This window comes from Eubalaena glacialis, chromosome 10 (genome assembly GCF_028564815.1).
Source record: "Eubalaena glacialis isolate mEubGla1 chromosome 10, mEubGla1.1.hap2.+ XY, whole genome shotgun sequence".
Classification (NCBI taxonomy): Eukaryota; Metazoa; Chordata; class Mammalia; order Artiodactyla; family Balaenidae; genus Eubalaena; species Eubalaena glacialis.
Genome location: NC_083725.1, coordinates 59,811,895 through 59,839,523, shown reverse-complemented (window position 1 = coordinate 59,839,523; position 27,629 = coordinate 59,811,895). Strand labels below are relative to the sequence as shown.

At 37.3% G+C, this 27,629-nt stretch overlaps 1 protein-coding gene across 13 annotated transcripts in view; it reads right to left on the bottom strand.

Moving 5' to 3' along the window:
* DLG2 (discs large MAGUK scaffold protein 2) overlaps positions 1-27,629 on the bottom strand; it is an 802,852-nt gene that overhangs the window by 20,092 nt on the left and 755,131 nt on the right. For 8 of the 13 annotated variants that reach the window (XM_061202775.1, XM_061202776.1, XM_061202778.1 and 5 more), the window contains one exon: positions 6,052-6,151. In XM_061202775.1, coding sequence (XP_061058758.1) covers positions 6,052-6,151 — 100 coding nt within the window. Of the gene's footprint in view, positions 1-5,171; positions 5,218-6,051; positions 6,152-27,629 lie in introns of all 13 variants that reach the window. The other 5 variants (XM_061202777.1, XM_061202779.1, XM_061202780.1 and 2 more) reach the window with 1 other exon arrangement.

The following is a 27,629-nucleotide window of genomic DNA, read 5'->3' as shown; positions in this document are numbered from 1 at the left end:
TGATTTCATCTTGGAGCATTGCAATCAAAAACCTGTCAAACAGCTCAAAGCCTTGGTGCAATTTTTATAACTTAATGATTCTGGGAAGAACATTCCCATCTCTGAAGGAGAAGAGAGGGGCTTCTGAAATACTCTAAAAAAAGCTTTCTGAAGGAAAAGGTAGTTCCTATATACTTTCCATAAAAGGGATTGAAAGAACAAGATTTGATGTTTTCCCTTTCTCTACCTGTATCTACAGGATGGAAGCACAACACTTAAAAATTGAAAACTGACGCCAAAGAAATTAGGGCCAAGGGTCTCCATGAAACCCAACAAATAAGTTATATTTTCCTTATACTAAATTGAGGGTACTTCAGGCGCAGGGAAGATAATCTTTGGTCACTTCTTAACCAGCCAGGTTTCTTTGTTTTAAAACCAAATGAAGAGATGGGGGAGGCAAATATTTTCCCAACTTGGGATAATCATAAAAGTATAAAAGTAGGAAGAACGTACAAATGTTAAAGATCACGTTAAGAACAAGAATGCTTTAACTCCTTTCATCAGCAGGACTTGTCATCATGTTGAGGAAGGAAATGAGGGGGTTCTAATATTATTTGGTTGATCAAAGGCATCTCATTACAACTTTTCTTCATTTTGTTCTGTGGTGTGTTTCATCTTCCTCCTCCATCTGTCATCTTTCCTCTTTTGTGCTTTTTTTTCTATTTTTTACCAATCTGATTATCCAAAGCCTTTCTCAAGATCCAGATTGAATTTGTCACACTTCAAGAACATTATTTGACATTCCACCTCAAAAAAAGGCATGGTTTTGTAAATTACCATGCTGTAACGGAAAAAAACAAAAATAAAAGCTGTTCTATTCTTCTATTCTTGTTTTCAATTAATACAAGCAAAAAGACAAAAACAAAAACAAAAACAAAACAGAAAAAAACACCCCAAAACAAAAACCTCCAACCAATTTCTATCTTGGTAGCTGAGGGTCATATGTATTGGGCCTGCAATTTTCTAATATCCTCAGCAATTGCTTTTTGAGTAACCCATTTCACTAAGGCGTATAAATAAATACTACAGAAATTGCAAGGATCCCAGTAATAACATGTACCTATTTTAGTCACCAAAAACCTGTACGTGGTAAGAAACCACAAGAACAGATAAAAAGGATGTGCTTGGCATTTGGTGAATATTTTTATATCACTAAGCAAATGGCTTGAGGTGACCAAACAAACACCAGAAATAATTTTTAAATAGTTACCTACCTTTTCAGTTAAGCTTTCTGATCCAAGATTTGTTCACTTTTAAACAAAATGTGAGTTCCTTCAACATTAGAGGATGAAACTTTTTCATCTCTTCCCAACCATCAAAATTTAAAGTTAGATATAACATAGTATCTACCTCAAAATATTAATCAAGGAGAGAAGAGATATATAAGGTTCATGCTCCATTTAAAAGGAACACTGCAATTTATCAGGATTTCTCTTGTAAAGGGGAGCCCGGAACAGAAAGGAAAAGGCAAAATGAGAAGAAAAGTAAAACCATGACAACTTTTCAACCTTTCTGCAGGGAGTTTAAATTATTTTGGAGGACAGAATGTCAGAATCCACGAAGTCGAACTTTACCCCCACCTTCTCTAGGAGAATTGCATCATCAGGCCACAGCCAACTGAGGTTGGAGTCATTTATTAGCAAGACTGCTGCCTCTCGCACAAATCACATGAGTCCACCCACGGCCCTAGTGTCTTTGGTATCTTTCCACATCAGATGATGATTTCATTTCAAGCCATTTGCTTTGGATGAGGATGATAAAGGGCAGCAATTGAAAAACAACGACAGCAAAAATCTGAAATGCACACCACAGGCAAAGGGGCAATTGCAAAGAAAAGAATCACAAACCAAAGCAATAACTTACGGTAGCTACTTTCGCTATCGCTGGCATTAGAAGAAACATGTTCTGCAAGAACAGCACAGCAAATTAAAGAGATACCAAGCACTGGAGAGCAGCCAGAACTTAAAGGAATACCATGCAAGGCTACTAGAAATGTGAGTGAAAGGCAAGTAAGAGGCCGCAGAGGAGACGCATTAAGAAAACTCAGATAAGATGAAGATGAAAACTTTATCTCTATTTTCCAGGAAGCTACTACTTGATTGCTGTATCTTTTTTTAGCAAACAGTAAAGTATGTTTAATTATAAAAAATGCATAATGTCCATCTAAGCACTTTTCTTTTTATAAATACTTTGACCCATTCATGTTGCTCTAATTTTCCAGATTCTTGTTACAAAGGTCAATGTCTCTCAACTGGATGTTCTTGACTATAAATTCAAGAGATTCTGGTATGCAGGGACTGTTTTCTTGCAGGCTTTTTGTTGCTGTATTTTGCCTTTAGGTATTTTGCAGGAATATTGCATTTCAAATTGCCAGTTGATCTCTGGAATCCCTTGAATTTTATTTCTATTTAAATACTTCCTCAACTAATTCACAAGATGAAAGGGATTGTTGAAGAACTTTCCTGCTTCAGTGAGTGTGTAGGAAATCTTGGAGGAAGAAATGAGTCACTGAAAAATGTTTTATGAGTCAGTTCAAAATTTCCTTGTTTTTATTTTAAGATTCTTGCTTGCTTCTATTAGGATCTGGAGGAATGGAACAGGCAGAAGATAAATGGTCTGATACTAAGCACAGGTTCTGGCACGAAGTATGTTTTTAATTCAGGTTGAATGACTGCACAAGTATACGGTGATATTACGAACTTTTTTTTCCATAAAACACAGTTTAACTAGCATAACAGGGACGTATTGGTTATGTGCCAGAATTAGGGCTTTATTTCCAAAATCACTTCCTTTCATCTGTACTATTTATTAAGCTATAGAAGATAAATTCATCAACTTACTAACTTCTTTGTATATCAGGCTAATTGAATGAAGAATATGTGACTATTTGATTTCTGAAGCTCATTAGCAATAAATTCAGCTTTTTAAAAAGTGACAACTGTTGTACATCTTCAGAAAAAAGGAAAAGAATATAGAACATTATTCTCTAACAGTAAAAAAAAGTGCTTTAAAATGTATTTGCTATTATAGATTCTTGGATGGATTAGTTTTCATTTTTTTAGCTTTATTAAGATATAACTGACAAATAAAATTGTAATATATTTTAAAGTGTACTGTGTGATGATGTGATACATGTAAACATTGTGAAAGGACTCCCACAATCGTGTTAGTTAACACGTCCTAGATGGATTAATTTCAGAGCATGAAACTAATGAAAATCAAAGCATGGGTTAAATTCACCCGAATCATTTCTCTTTGTGTGGGTGTTTGACCAGAACTGCATTATTAATTTAGGTACATATGTTACAAGTGCAAAGAGGCACTAGGGAAAGAAGTGTGGATGAATTAGTGCATATTTGTTTTTTGTTACTGAAAAGAAAGTCTAAGTACACACCCAACAATGGCATATTTTCACGTGTGTGATTACCACAAGTACCTTGACTTGAAGATGACAGGTTTATTTTTGTTTTGTTTTTGATTTTTACTTTTAAAATAATTTAGAATGAAGCTACACTATAGAAATTTAGAACCATGCAGTGTTTTTTTTAACGACCAATCTCTCTTAACATCAAGATATTGTTTAACAGAATTTTTCTACTTTGTAGGTAAAAAGAAATTAAAAATATGTTCCAGCTAAAGCCCAAATTATGGCTACCAGTAGCGTTAACTGGCAAATAACTACCTAGTGAAATCTGTTCAATTTTTAAAGAGTAAACAAACCGTTGGATTTAAAAGGGCATCATTCTAGATATAAAAAGGCATAACTTATATTTTTGACTCTCCAACAGCAGCTACTTTTTAGTGATGTTCATATTAACAATATATTAAAATGCTCCCCACCCCCACTGAAAATTTAAGAAATTCTCTCGGGTGATACTTGATGCTATCCAGATACTGTTGAAATCAACATTTGAATTTCAGCCACCAATTCAAGAAAAATTTCATGACATATTCCATACAGAGATTTAAAGATAAAGTTTTCATCTTTAAGAAGATCAGTAGTTACTCTTGATCAGATTTTGTTTTCTAAATATACATATCTAAAAAAAAAAGAGTCCAAATTAACAATTTGAAGGATGAAGGGTATCATTACGCAGGGTTATATAACCAGCTCTTGAAAACAAAGTCCAGCTCAATGTTATTTTGTTTTATAGAAATGAAATGAACAGCTTCTAAAAATATTGCCCACAGCTGTTAAATTAAAACAAAAGAAAACAAACAAAAATGAACATATGATACAGCTGCAAAAGACACAAAACTGTTCTTAGTTCATTGATGCCTACACAATGGAGTTAGTATTAAAGAAAGAAAAATCATAGTATAGTATATTAATACACAGAATTATTATTTTTTGTTAGTGCAATGAGACACAGAATAAAGGCATTAATAACTAGAAAATTTTAAAGTTTAATGTATTTTTCTTTCCACTCTAAACCATAAAATGAAGATCTGGTTATGCAATGAAGCTAATAAATCACTGATAGAAGAACATATTAATACATATCTAAAACTTTATCATACAAACATTTCAAGCAGGATCACCGCAAGTCAGAAAAAAAAATCAGTCAAAGTTAATAGCAAAGAATTATTCATGGAAGATCAAATAGCTTAATATTTACTTTTTGAGAATGCATGTTCCTTTTGACTATAAAACAGCTCCTTTACTAATAGCAAAGTACAACCCAATTATGGAATTTGGCAAGGTCATTAAGTATGTCTGGGGGAAAAGCCAGAAGAAAGAATATAAAATACATTTCTGCTTTCCTGGTCTAGAGCATTTAACTTGCCCTTTCTTTCAACATGGCTTCTTGCTCCCTGGGAGGTATCAGGCGGCAGAGCAAGGGATGCCACGGCGGCATCAGGACCATGCTGGTCACATCACACGGTCAGAAAGGGAAGGTGTGAACTGCAACGGAAGTTACAGTGCCTGAGACACTTTGCTTTTAAATGCTGACATGCAGAACAAAACGGCTGAAAATTGCTTTGTAGGAGCATTCACAGCTAGGTAACAAATAAAACTCGTATGTTGTGCATGCTAGGAGTGAAAGGCCCTCGAGAAAAGGAACAAAAGCGAAACTCAAAAGGAAAGAAAAAGAAAAGAAAAGTTACAGTGACCATTCCTGGGAACTTACTCAGAGTCTTTGTTCCATAACCGTCGTCACCTAATCCGGGGATGTCCTGCATGGAAGTCCCCAGAGAGAGCAATGAGAGAGGGAGAACAGCCACGGAAGAGGAAGGAAGAAGTCAGTGGAGTTGAAATGGATACTACCATGACAGACCGTGTTGCCTGAGCAATCTGGATCCCATGCTCTCTTCTTCTGAAACAACTTTCACCCCACACTCCCTGGACTGAGACTCAAGGGTTTGTAAAGCAACTCGAAGGGTTTAAGCAGAAGATTGTTATGAAAAAGAGAAAGAGTCAGCAGATGTCATTTTTGCCCACTGTCAGTATTGCCACAGCAACGTACCACTGAGAGCGATGATCCCCTCCAAGTTTCATGGCCAATTCTTAGTCTGAGCATCCACCCAATACAAGCTCACTGCTCAGTAAGGAAGTGTTTACTATTTGCTGGGAGGGAAAGAGTGAACAAATGCTAGTAATCAATAAAGGGAATTTAATCACTCCCAGTTAGCTAGCATTCCAAAACAATACACGTGGCAATGGAGTCTAATATTTCCGTCCAGAAAAGAATTTGTCTCCAGCCCTTGGAGAGTTGCGTGATAGAAAACACGAACCAGACCCAGTCCTGGTCACAGATAAATGCTGTTTGGAAGCAAAGTCCCTGCTTCCTCAGGTCCCTCTCCAATGCGTTCTGCAAAGAAGAGCTCCATCCAGGGAAGGATCCAGACTGCAGCCAAACACTGGTCACAGTAGTAAGCCCTGACCTGCCTGCCTGCCGTGTTTGTTTGCCTAGGCGTGTGGCGTGGGGGAGCCTACATCATGCGTGTTGCCCGTGAAGGATTTTTTTTCTCTTGTGTTGCAGGTGACATTCTCTTCGAGAATCTACTTACGTTCAGGATCACTGGTTTCCTGCTCACTCTGCTCCTTGTTCTTGTAGAATGGGAATTTTCGTGAAAAGATGAAGCTCTTTTTACGCTTGTCATTGAATGACTGTGAAGGAGAAAAGGCATGGGGCAAAAACAGGGGACGTCTAATTGTTGTCACACTCATGCTGACAAAACAACTAGTTTGTAAAAGCAGAGAGAGCTGTAGTGACGCAAGTGGATAGTCTAAAGGGGTGCAGGAGGGTCCCTAAAGGCAGATTTTAGTTTCCAGGAGTGTAAATTCTGAAAAATGACACCTTGGGAAAACTGTCTCCTAATTAAAAGGCAGGTAAATGACGATGGGGGAAATGAATATTAAATTGGAAGTAGAAGACCCTCTGTCCGGCTCTGTAACTTGCTACTAGCTCATCACCTTAGACAGGTAACTGAATCTCTTTGAACCTCAGTATCTACTTCATCTGCATACTGAGGATCATGACAGCAGCTCTTAGGTTGTGAGACTCATGTAGGCAGTATAAACATAAAGTGCTATACAAATGTCATCTTTATAATCATCATTATCATCAGGTAGAAAAGACTTTACTAGAGACGCTAGACACATTAGTGTCTAGATGTCTTTTTAAATAACTGGAATTTGAGTTACTTCAGCTTGAATTTAATTAAAACCTCAGAGATGTGTGTGGATTTATGATATATGATGATTTCGTTCCCACACAGATATATGATAATTACAGTATTATATTTTCACTCAAAAGAGATTCTAAAGATCATTGAGCTCCAAGCCCTCACTTGTAGACAGGGGGCCAGAGGCACAGAGAGGCTGAGTCCCTTGCCAGTATCACAGAGCTAGATGGTGACAGTCAAGACACCATCAACCAAAATCTATTAAAATTGCTGCTAAAGAGGTATTAACTTGATATTCACTCAAGCAAGGGAGATATAATTCTTATATCTGATCTATCTATATTCTGATATGACAAGAAAAAATGGAAGAAGCGCTGTCCTTAAAAATGTAAACCACTCCATTAGCTTAAATGAGGTGGAATTTAAAATAATACAGATAGACATAACAGAATACATGTATCAGAACTTATTCATTCAAGTGAATATCAGATGCTTGCCTAAAAGACTTCTTAAGAAAATTTCATTTATTCCCACTGTTGCTGTTATGTAAATGCTATCTGGGGTTCTTCTTTGGGAAACGCGTTCTTAATCATTCTATAGGCTATAAGCCATGCAAGTCTTGGTAATTTCATATTGACGTATCATTTTAAAAACATGTTTTGCCAGCTTATTTGACTGACTTGGCTCTGAGGGTCTCTCTCCAAGAAACAAGATTTGTTACCACACGGGTATTAGTGTGCCAAAGACTGAAGGTAATTTGACAAGGGGTATTCTAAAACGGTTTTAGCAATGACAGCTGATAGGAATAAATGCAGAGCTAGCAAGGTGACTACTTGGAAAAAACAGCACTTGTTTGGATATTTTGGCCCATTGGCGGGAATCAGTTATGTGCGTTTATGAATTTGATGCTTGACAAAACGGTATAAATAACTTATTTTCTTTGTATACTCATGCACTCCTATATCTAATATCCATTTTGGTAGTCATGTTCATTTAGGAAATATTAAAGTATTAAAATGTTGGCGCTGTCATTCAGTAATTCATTACTTTTTTAGTTACTAGGAAATTTCACCAAAGTCAGTTGAGCTTAATTTTATGTACCATTAAGAAGGCTTTAAGAAAACCAATAAATCAAATATTTAATAAATCCTGAAATTAGGGGACACATTTTGTACTTCATATTCAAGAACTAGAAACACATTCTCAGGGAAGAAAAGAAGTATCACTTCAGAATTTATTACTCTGCTGACAGCACTTGTGTTCAATATAGTTTTATCATAATTTGTAATTGAGGGATTGGTGTCCGAAGACAAGGCGGGGAACTACCCCCCCAAATTTTCCCAGTTAAAAAATGGTAAGTCCTTAAAGGAACATTAAATATTCTTGCATCACTCCAGTTTCATGCCACTTTTACATTTCAAGCATATTTAACTTCAGTAACTGAAAATAAAAGAAAAAAAATATCATGTAAGAATTAATGACACGTGATATTGCAAGATATGTTAGACATTTAACTTCAACATTACGGATGGTTTGTCATGCAAAAAAAAAATTTACATATTTTCATGCAAATACAAAACAATGCCAGGAGGAATAAAGCCTGGGGTTAAAATGTAGACATGAATGCACAATGTGGAGGCCTTTGAGGGCCATATGGGGCCGCATGCAAACCACATTGTTTAGATTGTCTCTTGGGGTCAAAGGAAAATGAAAATGTGTTGTTTGTGATTCATTCTTTTATCTTTTCAAAGCAAGGACTGTAATGTGTTAACATTTCCCGAGTATGAAAATGTTGTGTATCATGAGTCATCTGATTGGGACATCATAATATTTAGCACCACACTTTTTAAAAGAACAGAAAATGCATAATAATTCCTCAAAAATAAAATTATCTAACATATCAGTCTATTACCGAAAGCCACTTTGTACTGGAGTTAAAGAAAAGGTAATGGAATCATTCATTGGTGGTCACATTGCCTTACATTTATAGACACAAAACCAAATCACAACTTCCCTTCACACGCACAGATTTAAAAGTCACACATTTAAGGTCTTAGTTAAACATTTCAACTAGAAGAGGTTATATGTGGTTTATGGTGCTCTAATCTACTCTTTATTTTGTTAGACATGTATAATACCATTATATAAGCTTTCGTTTTCATTGCTGTTAATTTTTTCTTTTAATTTAGAAAAGAAAAATCTGTTACATGAGTGTTAGGTGAGGATAATAAATCAGCACTTTTACTATTCATGGAACACATCGTTCTAAAGCAACTGAAGGCTAACCTACAGCTCTATTAATCATATTCGATCAGTGATATTTTCCTCTACATTACAGTATCTTAAATTCCAATCCATTGTCTTCATGGCAGAAAACTTCTTTGAGCAGAGATTTTGAAAATAACAATCACACGTGGCAAGTGGAAAGTTGGCATATCTAAGAATTCCATTGTGGAATTTGACCTGGATTATTGAGTTCTTATGAACAAAAATGGTAAAAAGACAACAAGTAACATTTGCTGAGCACTTATTATGTGCCAGGCTTGGTTCTAAAGGCTCTGCATATGCGAATCTCCACACTAACTTCATGAGGTTGGTACCATCATTATTCTCATATTACAGATGAGGAAACTAAAGTTTACAAATCTTCTGTTACTTGCCCAGAGTCACACAGTTGGTGAGCAGTGAAGTTAGAATCTGAATTTGCAAATACTCCTGGTTGCAAATATTGCTGGTCTTAGAGCAAGAAAAGTTTCCGTAACTCAAGCCTGTTTCAAGTTTATATTTAAAATCATTAGCATCTGACTTTCTTAAGCAATACTGTAATCTGTCTTCTTTCCCACAGCTTCACTGCTTGGCAATTATTTATTTAAGCCATCAGATGCTATTGGCTTCAACAATATTTTTGTGGGATATCCTGCTACAATTTTTTGAGACCCTTTCATGTTTTGAGGGTTCTATTCTATTGTACTTGTTTTTAAATAATGTACAAAAATAAAGTAAAAAAATTTCAGTGGAACAGGTTATGAATGGCTTTTAAAAGGTAAGTGCCCATGAGGGGCAAATCTATAGACAAAGTAGATTAGTGGTTGGTTGGGGCTGAGTGAGGGTAGGGGGTACAGAGAATGGGAAGTGACAGCTAATGGGTATAGTGTTAGCTTTAGGAGAGATGAAAATGTTCTAAAATTAGATTGTGGTGATGGCTGCATAACCCTGTGAATATGCTAAACAACACTGAATTGGACACTTTAAGTCTGTGAATTGTATACTATGTGAATTATATCTCAATAAGGTCTTAAAAAACAAAAAGAACCCTCTCCCTAACCTCCACACTATGGGATGAAAGCAAACAATCACAGCATGTTTTAAATTTTACTTGGTGTAAATATTTTTTATCTTTAATTGAATGAGAGGAAACCTCCCTCTCCAACCCTTGCAATCAATCAGATACACATGCCTTGTTTATCTGATTCTGTTGTGTCTCTGCTAAGTGAATACCTTTCATGTTGTGACAGACATTAGAACACTCATTCCAGGAGTCAGCATATTATTACTGTCACTCAGAAGTCTCCAAGTTGTTAGGTCAAATGGCACGAAATTGTGCAGCCTGACCCCAGAATGTAATGGCATTGGTGAACTGGTTTAAGGTAAAATACACGCTTCATGAAGAAAAGAAACAAAACAAAAAACTCAAATTGCTCCTTCTCCCACTCAAATCCCATGTTTTTAAAGACACATGAGTGAATCTTGATGTGTTTTTATCCTTTTCGTTCAGAAAACTTTAAAACGAGGGGCATTTTAAAGTTTTTCTTCTTCGTGTTCTAATTTTTCAAGCTTCAAATGTTTCATAGTTCTAAAAAGTCACATTCATGATATGAATGTTCTCTAGGCAGAATTTGATTTAAATGTATACTGAGCTCATATACACCTTTTTCTGTGACCTCTTTTATCTCTTATGTTTTTTTCCTCTTCATTCTTGTCTCTCCTCCTCTAAAATAATTGTGTTCCCTTTGGAAGGTTGTTACTATAAGTTTGGGCCACCACTTTGTATTATACACATCATGTTTTCATACAGAAAAAAAGAGAAGTTTAAAACAAGAGAGGTCCAAAAACAAGTAACAATGAAGCAAAGAGGTTGTTAAAGGAAAGACAAGAGTTGGCCTGAGATATGTCTGTTCTAGAAACGTGTCTGAATGGATGTGTGTCTATAACAGTGTGTCTATAAATGTGTCTGTAACAGTGTCTCAGGGTTCTGTTTGCAGGGCTAATGAATTAATGCATCTAGGCATTGAGCATCAATGGCTGGTAACATCACACACACAAAAAGACAATCAGATGAATGTGCTTCCTGATGGGAAAACAAAATATTACCACAAAGTAGTTCTGTAAACCTCTACTCTCAAAAGAAAAGGAAAGAAAACCCTCCTTTGCCAATGAGTCTGAATCTAACCAAACCTCTAGATCCAACTACCAGTTTACAGAAATAAAGAGGACAGAGAAACCTGCTAAATTATACTACAAAGAAAATCTGGAGCAAACTCTATAAGACAAATGACCTGGTTTCTTAAATATAAAAATGGAAACAAAACAAATAAAAAAATGGGGGAAAACATAAATCAGAAGAGAACTAAGAGGGATCAACCAACTGCAATAGATTTCACTTCTGGTTCAAGCAAAGAAATTGTATAATAAAGAAACAAAAAAGCATTTATGATATTTATGAGTCAATTTAAGACCTGAAATAGATGGAATATTAATCCAATAATTATTAATTTTTACGTGTGATAAATGGCATTGTGGTCATGCCATATTTAAGTAGTTACAGTTGAAATGATTTAATGCATTGAATTTGCTTCAAAAAAAATATGGGAGAAACATAGTACTCTGACTACTTACCCTCAGAATATATTCTAAAGATAGAATTGTAAAGAAATTTTGAACTTCACTTAGGAGGCTTATTGTCGGTTGAATTCTGAAACTATTTGGTGTGTGAGTAATGAGCAAGTGAGTAAAACACACTGATGTTGTGAAACAAGGTTGTCCTTGTGAAAGAAGGGTAAGGTACAATCATGGAATGAGGTAAGGAGAGGAAAAATCTTATGATGGTAAATAGTAATTAGAAGCATCTGATATAAATTTATGATTTTTCTAAACAAATTTATTTTTCTTTCTCTGCCCATTAAAGGAGCCTAGATGTAATGATATCCCAGAAGCAAAAAGCACACCTGGTGCTCAGATTTTGTTTTCTAAATGCCATTTCCTACAAAAAAGAGCTAGGTTTTTGTGGTTTTTTTGAGAAATGGCTGATTTCATGAGCAGGTAAAGTAAAAGGTAAGTCTGAAACATTTTGTTGGACTGGAAAGTAAAAAGTACTAAACATAAACACAAAAATAACACAAAATGTAGAAAACCTAGAACTAATGATGGCATGTCAAAAGGACACCAAAGCCAGTTTAAAACGGATCACACCAGCCAAATCTAGACAAGTTGAATACTAAGATGAATAATGACAGAAATGGAGTATAACACATTGAATTAAAAAAGAAAATCATGAGTCCGTAAAGATTACCCAAAATACCTAAATTAAATAATTAATAATGGGGAAAAAGAGAAAGTTCTCTTATGTAGAATGCTAATAACTATAGAAGAAATAATAAAGTTAGGAAATCACCATTTTTCAACTACCATAATAATAATAATTCAGGCAAGAATCATCAGTGGTTAGGAAGACTATTGATTAAAAATTTGTTGGGGAACAGGATACATTATCTTCTTTTTTTTTCATTTCTAATTTTATTGATTTGAGTCCTCTCCCTCTTTTTCTTGATGGGTCTGGCTAAAGGTTGATCAATTTTGTTTATATTCTCAAAGAACCAGCTTTTAGTTTTATTGATCTGTGCTATTGTTTTCTTTGTTTCTATTTCATTTATTTCTGCTCTGGTCTTTATGATTTCTTTCCTTCTACTAACTTCGGGTTTTGTTTGTTTTTCTTTCTCTAGTTCTTTTAGGTGTAAGGTTAGATATTATTATTTGAGATTTCTCTTGTTTCTTGAGGTAGGATTGTATTGCTATAAACTTTCCTCTTAGAACTGCTTTTGCTGCATCCCATAGGTTTTGGGTCGTCATGTTTTTGTTGTCATTTGTCTCTATGTATTTTTTGATTGTCTCTTTGATTTCTTCAGTGATTGCTTGGTTATTTAGTAACGTATTGTTTAGTCTCTATGTGTTTGTGTTTTTTGTGGTTTTTTTCCCTGTAATTTATTTCTAATCTCATACCGTTGTGGTCAGAAAAGATGCTTGATATGATTTCAACTTTCTTAAATTTACCAAGGCTTGATTTGTGACCCAAGATATGATCTATCCTGGAGAATGTTCCGTGTGCATTTGAGAAGAAAGTGTAATCTGCTGTTTTTGGATGGAATGTCCTATAAATATCAATTAAATCTATCTGGTCTATTGTGTCACTTAAAGCTTGTGTTTCCTTATTAATTTTCTGCCTGGATGATCTGTCCATTGGTGTAAGTGAGGTGTTAAAGTCCCCCACTATTATTGTGTTACTGTCGATTTCTTCTTTTATAGCTGTTAGCATTTGCCTTATGTACTGAGGTGCTCCTATGTTGGGTGCATATATATTTGTAATTGTTATATCTTCTTCTTGGATTGAACCCTTGATCATTATGCAGTGTGCTTCCTTGTCTCTTGTAACATTCTTTATTTTAAAGTCTATTTTATCTGATATGAGTATTGCTACTCCAGCTTTCTTTTGATTTCCATTTGCATGGAAAATCTTTTTCCATCCCCTCACTTTCAGTCTGTATGTGTCCCTAGATCTGAAGTGGGTCTCTTGTAGACAGCATATATATGGGTCTTGTTTATGTATCCATTCAATGAGCCTGTGACTTTTGGTTGGAGCATTAAATCCATTCACATTTAAGGTAATTATCGATATGTATGTTCCTATTAGCATTTTCTTAATTGTTTTGGGTTTATTTTTGTAGGTCCTTTTCTTCTCTTGTGTTTCCCACTTGGAGAAGTTCCTTTAGCATTTGTTGTAGAGCTGGTTTGGTGGTGATGAATTCTCTTAGCTTTTGATTTCTCCATCGAATCTGAATGAGATCCTTGCTGGGTAGAGTAATCTTGGTTGTAGGTTCTTCCCTTTCATCACTTTAAATATATCGTGCCACTCCTTTCTGGCTTGTAGAGTTTCTGCTGAGAAATCAGCTGTTAACCTTATGGGAGTTCCCTTGTATGTTATCTGTCGTTTTTCCCTTGTTGTTTTTAATAATTTTTCTTTGTCTTTAATTTTTGTGAATTTGACTACTATGTGTCTCGGCGTGTTTCTCCTTGGGTTTATCCTGCCTGGGGCTCTCTGTGCTTCCTGGACTTGGCTGGCTATTTCCTTTCCCATGTTAGGGAAGTTTCCGACTATAAATAATCTCTTCAAATATTTTCTCGGGTCCTTTCTCTCTCTCTTCTCCTTCTGGGACCCCTATAATGCGAATGTGGGTGTCTTTAATGTTGTCCCAGAGATCCCTTAGGCTGTCTTCATTTCTTTTCATTCTTTTTTCTTTATTCTATTCCGCGGCAGTGAACTCCACCACTCTGTCTTCCAGGTCGCTTATCCGTTCTTCTGCCTCAGTTATTCTGCTATTGATTCCTTCTAGTGTAGTTTTCATTTCAGTTATTGTATTGTTCATCTCTGTTTGTTTGTTCTTTAATTTTTCTAGGTCTTTGTTAAACATTTCTTGCATCTTCTTGATCTTTGCCTCCATTCTTTTTCCGAGGTCCTGGATTATCTTCACTATCATTATTCTGAATTCTTTTTCTGGAAGGCTGCCTTTCTCCACTTCATTTAGTTGTTTTTCTGGGGTTTTATCTTGTTCCTTTATCTGGTACATTGTCCTCTGCCCTTTCATTTTGTCTATCTTTCTGTGAATGTGGTTTTCCATTACACAGGCTGCAGGATTGCAGTTCTTCTTGCTTCTGCTGTCTGCCCTCTCGGAATACTTACCTTCTAACAGATTAATCGTTAAAAAGGTGGGTAGGGGCTTCCCTGGTGGTGCAGTGGTTAAGAATCCGCCTGCCAATGCAGGGGACACGGGTTCGAGCCCTGGTCCAGGAAGATCCCACATGTCACGGAGCAACTAAGCCCGTGCACCACAACTACCAAGCCTGCGCACCTAGAGCCTGTGCTCTGCAACAAGAGAAGCCACCGCAATGAGAAGCCCGCGCACTGCAATGAAGAGTAGCCCCCGCCCGCTACAACTAGAGAAAGCTCGTGTGCAGCAACGAAGACCCAACACAGCCAAAAAAAAAAAAAAAAAAAGTGGGTAAAAGTGTCTTTATGGTGGAGTAATCTGGCAGATACCACCTTAACCAAGTGATCAAACTTAGCATCACCATATAGTGGGATAACCTGACACCATATGCCTCCTGATGGAAAGCACTGAGAAGTATACAGTATCACTGATATAATATTCTTGCCAAAAATGCATTAGATGAAGCTAACCATGAAGAGATAATCAGCAAATTAAAATTAAGAAACATCCTCTTAATCCTCTTATGTCACGGTCATAAAAAACAGAAAAAGCTAAAGAACCATTCTAGATTAAAGGAGATTAAGGAAATAGGACAAATGAATTACAATGTGCGATCCTGGATTGAATTCTGGATTAGAACAACAACAACAACAGGCCATAATTTCTACAATGTCTTCTCAAAATAGTTCAGGGGAGATTATCTATCTGTCTATCTATAAATATCTCATATATTTGAGAATATATAAAACAAGATTGACCATGAGTTGGTAACTGTTGAAGCTAATAGGTATAAGAGGTTCATAATTCTATTCTTTCTACATTTTTGTAAGCTTGAAAATTTTCATAATAATGAGCTTCGTCTCTTAACTTATACCATACACCAAAATTTTCTAGAGATAGATTGCAGACCTAATTCTAAAAGCCTGAAGTATACAATTTCTAGAAGAAAACAGAATATACTTGTAATCTGAGGATGGCAAAGATTTTGTGGATAAAACATAAAAGCACTAATGGTAAATTTAAAAAAATGGTAAACTGGATTTCATCATTAAAAACTTTTGCTTTTCAAAAGAGGTCATTAAGAAAATAAAAAACCAAGCCACAAACTGGGAAACAATGTTTAAAATACATATATCTGACAAAGGATTTTTATTCAGAATATTTAAAAACTCCTACAATTGAACAATAAAAAGCAAAAACATAAAATAAAAATTGGGCAAAAGACTCAACTGGATATTTAACATAAGATATGCAAATGGTCAGTAAGCATGTGAAAAACATCATTAATCATCAGAGAAATTAAAGCCAGAGCAAGATACCACTCCATACCCACTAGAGTGGCTGAAAGTAAAAAGACTGACCATATTAGGTGTTGGTAAGGATGTGAAGCAATTGGAACTCTCATATAAATTGTTAGTGGGAATGCAAAATGGTATAGCCACTTTGAAAACTCTATGACAGTTTCTTGTAAAGTTTATCATACAGCTAACCTATGATTCAGCAATTCACCCTTAGATATTTACTCAAGAGAAAAACATGTCCACAAAAAGGTGTGTATAAGAATGTTCATAATTCCACAAATGGGAATTCTAATGTCCATCAACAGGTAAATTGATAAACTGTGATATACTGATACACACAATATATTGCCATTGCTACTCAGCAATAAAAAGGATTGAACTACCAATAGAAGCAACAACATGGATGAATCTCAAAAGCATTATGCTGAGTCATAGAAGGCAGACACAAAAGACTATGTATGTATGATTCCAATTATAAGAAGTTCTAGAACAGGCAAAACTAAGATATGGTGGTAGAAATCAAATTTGTGGTTGAAAAGTGAGAAACTGTGTCTTTATCATGGCTAGAACCATGACACTTCCCCAAAATATATTTCTAGCCTAGGCTACTCTCCTAAATATATATAGGTATACCTTCTTCTTTTTTAATTGAAGTATAGTTGATTTATAGGTATATCTTCTATATCTTGACTTGGGTGCTGGTTATAGAAGCCTTTCCCCCTTTGTCCATCTCATGAACACTGACTCATTTTTAAGGTTATATGCTCAGATGTTCTACCCAAGGCTGTCACAGTGCATCTACTCATTTTTACATAGCTCTCTCCCACTACATTATGATCTTAGAGCAGGCACCACATCCCTTTCATTTCTGTATCTAGGATCCAGAGCAGGTAGGTACTCAAATATTCGTCAAATGAATGCATGAACTGAAGTGCTAAGGGATGATGCCCATTTGGAATATGGGGAGAAACTTTTGGCAAAAAAGGAGAAGAAAAAGAAGGAAGAGAAGGAATATAACAAACATCTGGAGAAAAGGGGGAGAAGTAATGGAAGAATAAGCACCATGGCCAAATGAATAATGTTTGTTTTTTTAAATTGCATTTCTTGGCAGTTATCTCTCAGAATTTGTTTTTCTCATAATTCTATGCTCAATGATCTGATCTAGTTGCTGTTTATTATTAGTAATAAAAATGTGCTGGCTCAGCTATTTGCTTGTTTAATCTCTGAGCCTCAGTTCTGAATATTTAAATGTGATATGTATAAAAAGCTATTATCATAGTGCCTGACATTTATTAAAGCTCAATAAATAGGAGCCAATTATTTTAATGGTGACATATCATTAGAGAGTATTTGGAAGCATCAGCTTTAATGAATGCTTAACAATGGAATGAAATTAGAAATCTATAACGAAAAAGAAATTTCGAAAATCCCCAAATATGTGGACATTAAAACGAGAACACTATCCTAACTAACCAATGGGTCAAAGAAGAAATTATAAGGAAACTAGACAAGGCTTTGAAATGAATGAGAATAAAGACACAGATAGGGCTTCCCTGGTGGCGCAGTGGTTGAGAATCTGCCTGCTAATGCAGGGGACACGGGTTCGAGCCCTGGTCTGGGAAGATCCCACATGCTGCGGAGCAACTAGGCCCGTGAGCCACAACTACTGAGCCTGCGCGTCTGGAGCCTGTGCTCCGCAGCAAGAGAGGCCACGATAGTGAGAGGCCCGCGCACCGCGATGAAGAGTGGCCCTCACTTGCCGCAACTAGAGAAAGCCCTCGCACAGAAACGAAGACCCAACACAGCCAAAAATAAATAAATAAATAAAATATTTAAAAGACACAGATAACAAAACTTATGGCAGCTAAAACAACATTTAGAGGAAAACTTATAGCTATAATATTAAATATTATAGCTATAATATTAAAAAAGATCTCAAATCAAAAGTCTAACCTTCCACCTTAAGGCACTGGAAAAAAGACCAAGCTAAGCCTAAAGCAAGCAGAAAAAGGCAAATAATAAAGATTAGAGCAGAAATTAATGAACTATAGAGAACAGAAAAACAACAGAGAGAAACCAACAAAACCAAAAGTTAGTTCTTTGAAAAGATTAACAAATTGATAACTGTTAGACTGGCTAAGAAAAAAAGAGAGAAGACTCATTACCAGAATTAGGAATAAAAGAGGAGATATCATTACTGACCCTACAGAAATAAAAAGAATTATAAAGAAATACTATGATCAGTTGTACACCAGTAAACTAGACAATTTAGATGGACAAATGAAATGAACAAATTCCTAGAAAGACACAAATTACCAAAACTGACTCAAGAAGAAAAATAACTCTGAACAGATTTATAACAAATAAAGAGATTAAATTAGTAATTTGAAAAATTAGCCACAAAGAAAAGCCCAGGCCTAGCTGGCTTCACTGGTGAATTCTACTAAACATTTAAAAAAGAATAAATATCAATTCTTCTCAAACTTCCAAAAGACAGAACTCATTCTATACGGCACCATTACCAGACACCAAAATTAGAAAATATATCACAATAAATAAAAACTACAAACCAATACATCTTATAAGCATAATAACAACTTAATATTTCATCAAACGGATTTACCACAATTGGCTTAAACATTCCTGTATTATTGGATACTTCTGTAGTTTCCCATTTTTAAGTACTCTATGTTGCAATGAATATAACATTTTTTGTATTTCAAATTATTTCCTTGGGATAGATTTCTAGAAGTTGAATTATTGAGTTAAAAATTATGGATAGCTAAAAAAATTTGACACATTGCCAAACTACTTTCAAAATGATCTGTACTAACTGACATCTCCTCTAGCAACCATTTATTCTTAATTTATAATTGGTCCCAATGATGTTTCCTGTCTGCTTTTTTTTCTCCCCTTCTAACACCCCCTACACAATCCTAATTACCCCATTGCAATGTAAGGCTTCTATGAGAAAGGTACATTTTAAGTCTGTTAGCCAAGGGCAAGATTTATTTAATCAAGTTGAAAGAGAACACTGATACATCCCACAACTGGGAAATTAAGCTCTGTTTTTTTTATTATCAAATTCTCTGCTTGAAGAGTAACTTTTCTAAGAGAAATTATTTGTCACAGAAGTGTAAACTTTACATTAAAATCTGAAGCTACCAGACAATAAAAATTACTATGAAAATAATATATTTACAATTCAGGGCATCATACCCAGAGACATACTGAAATAACTGGTCAAACTATTATTCTTGAGTAGTTCATGAGTATTGTACCGGTACTACTACAATCAAACGAAAAGTAAGACTTTGATCTATTACTGTAGACAGTATTCTCTAAATGACCTGAAGACTCTTTCAAACTTGCTCCTGATTTTTTTTTTTTTTTTTTTGCGAGGTTGGGGTAAGGAGGTTATCATTCTGGATATAGGGCTCTGGTGCTAGGTTTAGCATGAATCTATTTGTTAAGATTCAAAGTATTCCAGCATGGATGTGGACATGACCTCAAATTGGGAGAATCAAAGTATCAGAGAATCAAACATCAGAGACGGTGCTGTTGTACTGAGTTGTCTACAACGGAGCTTCTTCCACAGTCCATCCTGTCTTGCAAACTTGAAACTTTGTGTGGTCACTGGGCCATAGCTACAGTTGATGGAAAAAGTAAAAATGGCTTTCTTCAAGTTCATTGTAGCTGATGGAACCTTCATGCTGCTGTTAGTTTGGGGGTCACTCATTCATTTATTTATTCACTTTATTTATTAATACATTTCTGATTTTCACTATTCACTTTATTCATTAATAAATTTATTTATTGAATGGCTACTATGTCCTTTTATGTGCCAAGCCCTCTGCTGAGCCCTTAGCAATTTGGTCTTCACTTAAATAGATATGGATATTTGTGACTAGTGCAAAGGATGATAACATTCAGTAATGCATTCTGACAATGTGTCATTTTCTTTGTCAATTCGTGCACCATTTTGTGTAGTAGACGCCATAGGAAATTGCCAAGCTATGTGATTCTGATTAGTTGCTTCAGAATTCTAGAATTGTCCAGCATTTTGGCATTAAGCCACACAATGCTAATGGCTTATGCAACAACCCACAGGATCTGAAACCAAAGCAAAACTAAGCAAAAAACCCCAAAACTTGCATTTCCAACTTTACTCATTTTCAAGATGTTCTCACCAATGGGACACATTGGAATGATTTTTAAATCTCATGTGTTAGACAGAAAAATGGGGATCAGAATAGTTGAATGGATCAGATGTTGGTCACACTGCTAATTTCTTGATTTCTACGTTAATGGTTTTTTGTCCCTTCTTTCCTCCCTCCTTCCCTTCCTTTCCTTTGATTGCTATTTGCTACAACTCAAAGGTTCTAGTCAAAGCCTAGAGGGTTAAGCCTACAAGATGTGGCTGTCAGGACATAACTGACCACAAGCAAGTGCCCGCTGGAAAAGCTCTAGGAGTCACAGATGGGGGTCCAATCAGCTGACTGGTGTTGGACAGGAAGAATGCCCTTCAGGAGCCAGAGAAGCCAACAAGCGTCCATGCGGAGTTGAGAATCAGACTGAGAAGCAGGAGGAGACCTGGGTTTCCGCTGTAACTTGGGTAAGTCACCTCATATCTCTGGGCCTGCTTCTCCATCTGAAGAACAAGGTGCTCGGACCAGCTGATCGCTGAGGTTTCTTTCATCTCGATCATTCACAGCATCTGAAACCTCATTCAAGGTCAAGTTGAAGAAATTCCATTTTCTTCTTTCTAATTTTAGCATTCTCTAAATACACTGATAATTGAGAGGATTCTTTTATTCCTATGATTTTTTTGTTCTCCAAAATCTGGAGTTTTACAAAATAGCTGATAGCATCCTAACCTGAATGAAATCCCATTTAATTATATTCAATGAACCTTACCTGAGCACCCACAAGGTTGTTAGGCTTATTCTCTATTATACTCCTCTCCCTCCTCGTCACACAGGTTCATCCAGTTTGCAATCTGAGTTCTCTAACTGCCTTATTGAAGTTAGTTTTATGTTTCATCTTCAGTCTAACTCTGTAAGCATGAGGATCTTGTCTTAAAGTTTTCTTTTGCACTTCCCCCAGTGCCCCAGAACAACATGTGGAGCAAAGTCGGTAACAGGGACTTGCTAATCATAATAGCATTTTCCTCCCTAATATTTGTTAAATGTTTACCCACAGGGGAAGTACTTTTCTAAGTGATTTACATGGGTTAACCATTCTAAGTGCTTTTCACTAATTATCAACTATTTTGTGTCCACATTTTACATACAAGGAAACCGAGGTACAGAGCAGTTGGTCACTTGCTCAGGGTTTACACAACTGTGAGTCATCAGCCAGATTTCATACCCAAGCAGTTGGTTCCAGAGTTGAGCCCTTAACCACTATGCAATACTGCCTTTCTGTGATTGCTTGCCAAGATTCCAAGTATGCATTCCACCCTGCTTTTAGCATATAGGCACTTTAGCCATTGCTGAGAACTTCTCCAGGCAAATTACTTTCTGCGGAATTTTATACTTTTTCTCTGAAACATAATCTCTGGTACTTTATTCTTTTCAAATGGTTTATGCAAAGAGATTTCTGTGATGGGTCCCCTAGGGTCAATGATAACACTGAATGTTTTCTACTATTATGAAATAACATGCTCATTTGCAGGGAGGACGCCACTCCTCAACTTCATTTCTTCATTCCTACGAATGCCAGTTCTGCAACTTTCCCAAGGGCTCCTCTTCTTTTTGGTAATCCCTCAGGCCAGTCCTCACTGGCTGATTCTACACACCTACCCTGAAGGTGATGTAACACCATGAGGCCAGCAGGGAAGCTGTAAGCTGATTTACCGTTACCTGTGTGAGAAGACCCTCACTCAAATCAATATACTGATTTACACTAATAGAAAGTAATAGAACACTGTCTTTCCTCCTGTTTCCACTGCTGTCTGTCCAAGCACTTCTGAAGTTATTCATCTCTCATGAACCTTTCCTGAGAGAAGGCTTTCCTAACTACTCCAGGTTCCTTTATCTTAGGCAGTTACATCCACTGCCTAAGATACATGCACCAAATATATGCTAAGCACATGTATAAGCCAGGTGCTGAGTTAGGAACTGGAGCTCCAATAAACTCTCAAGGACCTCACAATTCAGTGACAGAGAGAGATTCCTAAGTTACTAATACAGTGTGACAGTGTGTGCAGGGTACTGAGACGCATCAGGAAGGCAGAATAAGTTCTGCTGTGGAGGGGAGCAAGAGGTGAACTGTGAACTAGATATTGAAGAATGATCATCATTCACCACGTGGAACAGAGCAGGTGGGGAGGTTATTCCACCAGCAAAAGGAGTTAGGCAGAGTTCTTGACTGCTCTCCGCTCACTCAAAGTGCGTCTTTTCTCCAAATAAACTCATCGATAACAATAATAGCAACCCAGATTTATCGAGCTCTTTCTCTGTGCCCTTGTCAGTATAATCCTGTCAAACATTTTGTACTAATTACCTCATTGAATCCTCCCCACAATTCCATCACACACTCGCGCACACACACACACACACCCCTCTGTCTATACTATTACACATATACAAATGAGAGAACTGAGGCTTAGAGAGGTAACATCATTTGCCCAGCTGGTAAGTGGCAGAACTGGATTCAAACTCAGCTCTCAGACTCCAGAGCCAAAATTTCACTACTAGTTTGTTTCCTGTTTGCACTTTTCTAGGGCTGAGTACATAGTAGTTGCCCAAGCAGTGCTGGTTGAGGGAAGAGTTGGTTGACAGCTAGTTGTCCATGGCAGGGGGATCCGTACTATATCCTACTGCAGGCAGGAGGGGAGGGACCAATTACTTCATTTCACAGTCTGGTTTGTTTCACAATCTTGTTTGTTGTTTGGAGGTGTGTGATGCTACAGGGCGAGGCCAGCATCACTAGAGACTCCCAGGTATTTGTTCAGTGAGGAGTGTGCAAGGGGAAGAGATAAGAGCCCAGTCCTAAAGACAACCCTCAGAATGGGAGAAAATATTTGCAAACGAAGCAACTGACAAAGGATTTATCTCCAAAATATACAAGCAGCTCAACATCAAAAAAACAAACAACCCAATCCAAAAATGGGCATAAGACCTAAATAGACATTTCTCCAAAGAAGATATACAGATTGCCAACAAACACATGAAAGGATGCTCAACATCACTAATCATTAGAGAAATGCAAATCAAAACTACAATAAGGTATCACCTCACACCAGTCAGAATGGCCATCATCAAAAAAATCTACAAACAATAAATTCTGGAGAGGGTGTAGAGAAAAGGGAACCCTCTTGCACTGTTGGTGGGAATGTAAACTGATACAGCCACTATGGAGAACAGTATGGAGGTTCCTTAAAAAACTAAAAATAGAACTACCATATGACCCAGCAATCCCACTACTGGGCATATACCCTGAGAAAACCATAATTCAAAAAGAGTCATGTACCACAATGTTCATTGCAGCTCTATTTACAATAGCCAGGACATGGAAGCAACCTAAGCGTCCATCAACAGATGAATGGATAAAGAAGATGTGGCACATATATACAATGGAATATTACTCAGCCATAAAAAGAAACGAAATTGCGTTATTTGTAGTGAGGTGGATGGACCTAGAGTCCGTCATACAGAGTGAAGTAAGTCAGAAAGAGAAAAACAAATACTGTATGGTAACACGTATATATGGAATCTAAAAAAAAAAAAAAAAGGTTCTGATGAACCTAGGGGCAGGACAGGAATAAAGATACAGACGTAGAGAATGGACGTGAGGAAACGGGGAGGGGGAAGGGTAAGCTGGGACAAAGTGAGAGAGTGGCACTGACATATATACACTACCAAATGTAAAATAGCTAGTGGGAAGCAGCCACATAGCACAGGATGATCAGCTTGGTGCTTTGTGACCACCTAGAGGGTTGGGATAGGGAGGGTGTGAGGGAGACGCAAGAGGGAGGGGATAAGGGGATATATGTATACGTATAGCTGATTCACTGTTATACAGCAGAAACTAACACAACATTGTAAAGCAATTATACTCCAATAAATATATTAAAAAAAAAAAAAAGAGCCCAGTCCTGGCATCAGATGGGCCCAGGCACACCACTTCTCTGCTAGACACATTTTCTTTTCAAGAGTCTTCCTTGCTAATATGTTTGATCCAACTCACTAGCTGTGTGGCCTTGGGGCAAGTTATTGAACCTTTCTAAGATTTATTTTCCTTATCTGTACCATCCCTACTTCCCACCATCACCATCATCATTATCACCAATGGTAACACGTGAGGCTCAGAGAGATAACTTGTTTTGCTTGTGGGGCTTACTGTCTAGTGGCAGACAACAGGCAAATATTCAGGCTATACTCACTACGGAAACTCTAAGGAGAGACTCCTGGCCCCGGCCCCTCCTGTCCATATGAGCTTAGGAAAGTCACTTTCCCTCCCTCCCTGAGCATCACCTTCCTCTTCTGTCAATCAGGGAGATAAATGAGATGACCTCGAAGGTCCTTTATGCAATGAGGATTTTTCCTCTTCCTCCCCTTGCCTGTTCCCTCCTTTTCTTCCCTCCTTCAACTAGGAGAGGTACTCGGCTTCATGCTCTTGGATGATGACTGAGTTTCAGGAACTGATGGTTTGCTCTTTGTCTCCCACAATCTGATGTCACCTCCAGACCCAGAGCACAAGGTCACTTGCAGCGTTCATGTCTCAGGAGTAACTGCAGGCAAACCAATAAGTACAAATAATATTTTTTGTAAGGTTGTGTCTGATTGAACAATCCTTACTTCATGCTTGAATGGAAGGAGGGGTACACCTTACAAATGAAGGCAAATCCATTATAGCTGAGACTGTTGGGCCCTAGGCCTGTAGCCCCATTTTAGCAGGATGAGTCACAGGGATTAGGACTCTCCCTGGGAGCTCAGTCTTGTGACAGGAGAGTGGAGAGGTGGTCTGTGTCCTGGGCATTTCTGTCTAGCCCACACTGTACCTTCCATCTACATATTTCCTTTAAGGTGCATTTCATATGCTATATGCTAGCAGACTGTGTTTTCTAAGACAAGCAGAGCTCGTCAGGAGAGCAGATTGTAGTTCTAATGTGAGAGGATGTGAGTGGCTTAAGGGTTTCTCAATGGTTCATTCTTTGGGGAGAGAAAAATCGAACATTGCTTGCTAAACTTTGAACGGCAGCTGATAAAAGTACAGATTTTTCACTTGGCTAAGACTTGAAATCCTCTAAGGTTTTAGAGCGCAGAGATAAAAACCATGAAAACATATATACACACCTCAAGGGAATAAAAACACCTTCAAAACCCCCAGCACTTCCTTTTAAGAACAATCTCTTCCTCTCTCTCCCTCTCCCTCCCTCCCTCCATCCTTTTCTCTCTCTCTTACACACACACACACACACACACACACACCTCTTTCCTATTCATGTTCATGTCACATCCCAGCAAGTTCATTGTTATTTCTGTGTTAGACACCAGGGATCACTGAGTGAGTCTGTCACTATAACTGATTGTCACTTTAAAGCCAAAGAGAACGTTTCTTGAGCATGGGGAGGAATTTTTTCCCCAAGCACCAGAAACTTTGCCATCATCCTTAATCCCTTCCTTGTGCATTTCTGTCATTTTTTTTCTCCTTCCCTCCTGCTACTAACCTGGTTCGAGGGAAGGCATCTTTGCACCTTGTCTGGACGTACTGTTCATGTAACAGTTGTGTTTCACTTGTGAGAAAATACACTTGCATCACTTAGCATAGTGCCTAGGAAATAGTTAGCATCTAATAAACAACATTATTACTTTTTACCCATTCTCAATCCTCATTTCAGGGGCTGAAGACTGCATACTCTAGTAGAAGATACTACATTTGACAGCAATATCCATTATTTGAAGATTCCAAAGGAGTGGCATACTAATGCCTCCATCACAGGCTATTGCAGTGGTAAATGCAACCAGGCATGTATGGGCTTAGCCATGGTAAGTGCTCAATAAATCATAATTATCTTTATGCCATAAGCATTTATTGTTTTTGCCAAACTTTATATTCAGGGCTCCAATGGCAAAAGTGCCTGGTGCAAATTAGAAAATGGCACCCCGCTCTGGGAAAAGGAAATGCAAAAGCTCACACTCTCAGGCTGGCTCTTGCTGAATGTTATGTGGGATGTTTCACCCACCATGTGTGTCCCCTCGGCAATAATGTGGCTATAATAAACATTGGGAACACAAAATGAGGAGCTCACAGTTTAAGCAAATCATTACTACACTGTTATGATCGTTATGATGGAGTTACTTACAACAAACTGTGAGGGCACCATGGAGGGAGCAAGGCCACTGGGGAGGCTGCAGAAGGCTCAGGGGCACTGTTTTAGGGGTTTTAATGAGTAGGAGATTGTCCAGTGGAGAAGCAGCAAAACTCAGTTTGCGCAGATGAAAGGCCACAACAGGGGACGCAAGGACACCTCTTCTCCCCTTCACCCTTCTCCAGTTCTGTGGGACTAAGGAATGGTAAGAAGCTTTGTGGATGGAGTAGAGGATTTAGGGGAGGATGGAACTCAGAGAAGTGGCAGGAAAGACAAAGAGGCAGCTCACCTGCACTGTGCATCTCTCTGTTACACATGATACTATTGAATGTTTACTTCTGTTGAAGGAATAATTGAGCACCAAATGCACAGTACACATTTTTCTGCAGAAATCACAGATAGAGTCAAGAAACCATTCTTCTGTCATTTAATCAACCACTTCAAGTACTTGGATTATAAATTCTGCAGGAGGAGAATTTTGCGGCTGACAGAGAAGTTACAAAATCTACCCAACAAAGTCTTATGCACTTTCATCACAGGGAAGAGCCTACTTACTATTAAATGAAAGAAAAAAAAAAAAAGCATATTCCTTGGGTTTCTCAGCCCACAGTAGATTAAAAATAGCATAGCTCAGCTTGGATGGGGGCTGGGCAGAGGTGCTGCCCCGGACACATACGTGCAGACAGTGCCAAGGGAGTACAGCTGAGTTCTGCAGAAAGGCAGGCAAGGAAAACTGTCAAGTTTGGATTCAGCCACGGAAGGCATCTGTATTATGATAAATGAGGTCCATAATTATTCATTCAACAACTCCCAAGGGGTCAGAGCTAGGGGCTGGGTAGATGGGGAGGAGTGACAGCCAGCCTGGGACCTCCGCAGTGGTTTTTCCATGAATGTAGTGGTGAGAGAATTGAGTCTTCACCTAACACGCAGCAGGTACAACTCAGAAGAAACTTCCACACGGCAGCCACTACCATGTTTACATTGTAGGTGAAGATTTAGTAGTACTAAAACAACATCAGTCACATTTATGTTGTGATTCTGAATTTTGTTGCTATAATATTCAATACATAAATAAATGCTAAATATATATGGCATTTAATTTGTAAATTTATTTTAACTTTATAGATGATAAGAGCTATAAGTGTAAGATATTTGTACTTTATTTTATGCTTATATATTTAGGGAACATCATCATGGAGGATTTAGTCAACACTTTGGGGTTGGGCACGGGCAAGAAGGATTATTTTCTTTAAAAAATGCCACTATGTAGTTTTCACCTCATAGGGTTTTTGTGAAGATTTA